General features: G+C 64.7%; 1 protein-coding gene across 1 annotated transcript in view; it reads left to right on the top strand.

Moving 5' to 3' along the window:
• Positions 1–2,726, top strand: part of LOC112956385 (striatin-4-like) — a 4,330-nt gene extending 1,604 nt beyond the window's left edge. The window contains exons 2-7 of the mRNA XM_026049887.1: positions 354–457; positions 535–608; positions 686–749; positions 960–1,118; positions 1,231–1,366; positions 1,937–2,726. Of these exons, the coding sequence (XP_025905672.1) occupies positions 354–457; positions 535–608; positions 686–749; positions 960–1,118; positions 1,231–1,366; positions 1,937–2,248 (849 nt within the window). The 3' untranslated portion in view covers positions 2,249–2,726. The remainder of the gene's footprint in view (positions 1–353; positions 458–534; positions 609–685; positions 750–959; positions 1,119–1,230; positions 1,367–1,936) is intronic.
• Positions 2,727–3,724: the final 998 nt, after the last annotated feature.

Below are 3,724 nucleotides of genomic sequence, written 5' to 3' on the forward strand. Positions count from 1 at the left end.
TCCCACAATGGGACACCCCCATAATGGGAACCCCCTGTTAGTGGGACCCCCCCATAGTGGGACCCCCACCTCCGACTGGAACCCTCATAATGAGCCCCCCCGAAACTGGGACCCTGTTCATAGGGACCCTCCCCAGTTAATGGGACCCCCCCCCAATACTGGGACCCTCGTTCCGGGTGTTGGTTCCGGGTGTTGTCAGTGTCACCCCGACACCGGCTCCTTGTCCCGTTCCGGTGCCATCCGCGGGGTCCCCAGTGCCCCCCGTGTCCCCAGTGTTCTCCAATGTCCCCCCAATGTCCCCAGTGCTCCCCAGTGTCCCCCAGTGTCCCCAATGTCCCCCYGTGTCCCCGCAGGCGCAGGTGGTGGCTCTGCAGGGCGAGTGCCGGGGCGGGCAGCGCTCCCGCTCCGAGCTGCTCCGGCGCCTGCGGATGCTGGAGGCGGCGCTAGCCCTGGAGAGGTCGGTGGGAATGGCATCGGGAATGGGATTGGGAATGGGGCGTTCCCGGCGCCCCCAACGTGTCCCTGTCCCCATAGGGCCAAGTGCCACAAGCTGCGACCCGACGCAGACCTTGCCACGCCGGAGCGGGCGGAAGCGGCAGCGGGAGCTGGTGCGGAAGTGGGTGCGGAAGCGGGAGCTCCRAGAGCTCCGGGAGCCGCCCCCCAATCCTGATTTTCCCTCCCGCAGCTCCGGACGGGCCAGCAAAGGCGGGAGCTGCAGCCTGGCCGGAGGGTCGGCACCTCCTGCGGCAGTGAGTACCGGGAGTTGGGAATGCCGGGAATGCTGGGAGCTGGGAATGCCGGGGGCTGGGAATGCTGAGGTCTGGGAACACCAGGAATGCCGGGATCCAGGAATGCTGGGACTCGGGAGCACTAGGCTCTGGGAATGCCAGGATTCAGGGATGCTGGGAATGCCGGGACGCCGGGATCCCGGAACACAGGGCTCGTCTTCCGCTCTGCAGGTACCTGCGGGATGCCGGTGGCTCCAGCGCCGGCTCTGACCGGCGTTCCCGGCGCCTGCGCTCCCTGCTGGCCAGCGGCGCCGAGGAGCCGGGATCTCCTCCTGCCGGAGCCTCCGGAGCCTCCCTGCTTGTGCAGCGCATCGAGGAGCAGATCCAGAGGTGAGCGCATTCCGCACGGGAATTCCGCGCGGGAACGGCGCCCTGCGGATCGGCACGGCGCTCCGGCCCAGAGCAGCGCATTCCGCGCGGGAACGGCGGGATGTTCCTGCAGGAATGCGGGGCGGGAGCTCCCGGAGCGTGCGGGCGCCRCATTCCCGGCTCCCGGCGCCGAGGACGAGGACAGCGACGAGGACGAGGACGCGGAGGCCGCGGGCGGCTCCCGGCCTGCCAAGAAGCAGCGCGGAAAGGTGGGCGATTCCCGGCGTTCCGGGCCCCTTCCCGCTGCTCCGAGCGCGATTCCCACCCTCCTGGTGCCATTCCCGCCGCTGCAGACACGATCCCCCGTGCTCTTGGTGCCATTCGTGGCACTCCAGATGCAATTCCTGGCATTCCAGCTGCGGCTCTCGGTGCTCCGGGTGGGATTCCTGGTGCTCCCAACATGACTCGCGTGTTCTGGGATTCAATTCCCAGCACTCTGGATGCGATTCCTGGCATTCTGGACACGCTTCCAAGCGTTCCTGGTGCAATTCCTGCACTCCGCRCATGATTCCTGGCACTCCAGCCGCAATTCCCGGCACTCCAAGCACAATTCCCAGCGCTCCGGATGAGCTGCCCGGTGTTCCAGATGCAATTCCTGTGTTCTGGATGCACTTCCCAGCACTCCGGATGCACTTCCCGGCGCTCCGGACACAATTCTTGACACTCCAGACACAATTCCCACCTTCTGGCTCTGTTTGCCGCCGCTCCAGCCGCATTTCTCACATTCCGGCCCCAATTCCCGCTTTCCAGCCCCAATTCCCAGTGCTCTTCCCGTGCAGCCCGGCGAGGACGAGGATGAGGCCGATGATGCCGATTCCGAGGATGCGCTCGGAGAGTTTGACTTCGTGGGAGCCGGGAGCCGGGGAAGCCGCGACAACGCTCCGGGATCCTGGAGCAGCACCGCTCGTGCTCCAGAGCCGGATGCGGGAACAGAGCGTCCCGGAGCCGCATCCCGACCTGGAGCCGCATCCCGACCTGGAGCCGCATCCCAAGCTGCTTCCCAATCTGGACCCGTGTCCCAATCCAGATACCTGATCCGGAGCAGCATCCCGAACTGTGTCCCGGTGCGGATACCTGATCCGGACACCTGACCTGGATTCTTGTCCCAATGCACGCTTGGATCCGGATCTGCATCCTGATGTCGCAATCCGGATTCGCCTCCCCGTTTGACTGCCCCATCCAGATCCCAAATTCCGATCCTCGTTGCCCATTCCATTCCATGTCCTGGTTCATGTCCTGATCCACATCTGCGTCCCAATTTGTGTCTGCCTCTGGATCTACATCCCTTATTCCTGCTCCACATCCTAATCCATGCTCCAATCTGGATCCAAGTCCCCAGTCTGCACCCTGACCCCTCTGTCCACCCAGATCCAGGTCCCAGTCTGGATTTGCATCCCGGATCCAGGTCTCGATTTGGATCCATGTCTTCCATCCCAATCCCACCCGGATCCAGGTCCAGATTCTCATCCGGGTCTGGATCTGTGTCCCAACTCACATCCCCATCTGGGAACGCATCTTGATCCCGATCCGTGCCCGGATCCGCATCCCACACCCCAATCCACGTCCCGGTGTGGGGCCAGGTCCCAATCCAGATCCACTTCCAGATCCACATCCCACTCCTAATCCAGGTCCCTTTCCAGATCCAGATCTCCCTTCCCGATGTGGGTCCCTCTCCATGTCCCCCACCCCGATCCAGGTCCCACATCCCAATCCAAGTCCAAATCCGTATCCCCCCCCTCCCAATCTGGGTCCTGCTCCAGATCCGGGTCCCCCTCCCAAAACAGGTCCCGATCCCGGTCACCTATCCCAATCCAGGTCACACATCCCGATCTGGGTCCCGATCCAGGTCCTGCATCCCCCATCCAGGTCCCGATCTGGGTTCCCGATCCCGGTCCCCCATCCTGATCCAGGTCCCCGATCGGGGTCTCCCATCCCGATCCTGGTCTCCCATCCCAATCCGGGACCGTCTCCGGACACGTCCCTGCTGGCTCCAGTGACACCGGTGGCCCCGTGAGTGGGACCGGCCAAATCCCGCTCCAATTTCCCAGGTTCTCCCCAAAATTTGGGACTCCCTTTTCCTGTTTCCCCCTCGAAATCCAGACCGGCTTTTCCCATTCSCCTCCAAATCCCGACTTTGTTTTCCCCTTTTTCTCCCCAAAAGGGAAGCTCCACTTTTCCCATCCCCCTGCATGAGCCYGCCATGCCCCCGTGACCACTTCCGTGTTACAAACTGACGTCACATCGCGGCTGGATGACGTCAGCGCCCAGCCGCGTGACGCTCCCACGGAGCGAGCGCCGCTTCCGCTCCTTTAAGGGCGCGGCCCCTTTAAGTCAGGCCACGCCCCCTTCCCCCGCCTCCAGGCGGGGCTCCCCCCACTTCCGTGAGCGGGTGGTGCCCTGAGAGCGACGTGCGCTCCCGCCAATCGCCGCGCGGCATCCGCGAAGGGGCGGGGCGTAGAGGCGGCAAGCGGAGCGGCCTGCCCCCTTTGCGCCCCGCCCCCTTTGCGCCCCGCCCCTTTGAGGGGAAGGGGCGTGGCCTGTTGCCGGGGGCAACGGAGGGGGCGGGT

The sequence above is a fragment of the Nothoprocta perdicaria genome, unplaced genomic scaffold (assembly GCF_003342845.1).
Source record: "Nothoprocta perdicaria isolate Ctin4 unplaced genomic scaffold, notPer1 scaffold_626, whole genome shotgun sequence".
Lineage (NCBI taxonomy): Eukaryota > Metazoa > Chordata > Aves > Tinamiformes > Tinamidae > Nothoprocta > Nothoprocta perdicaria.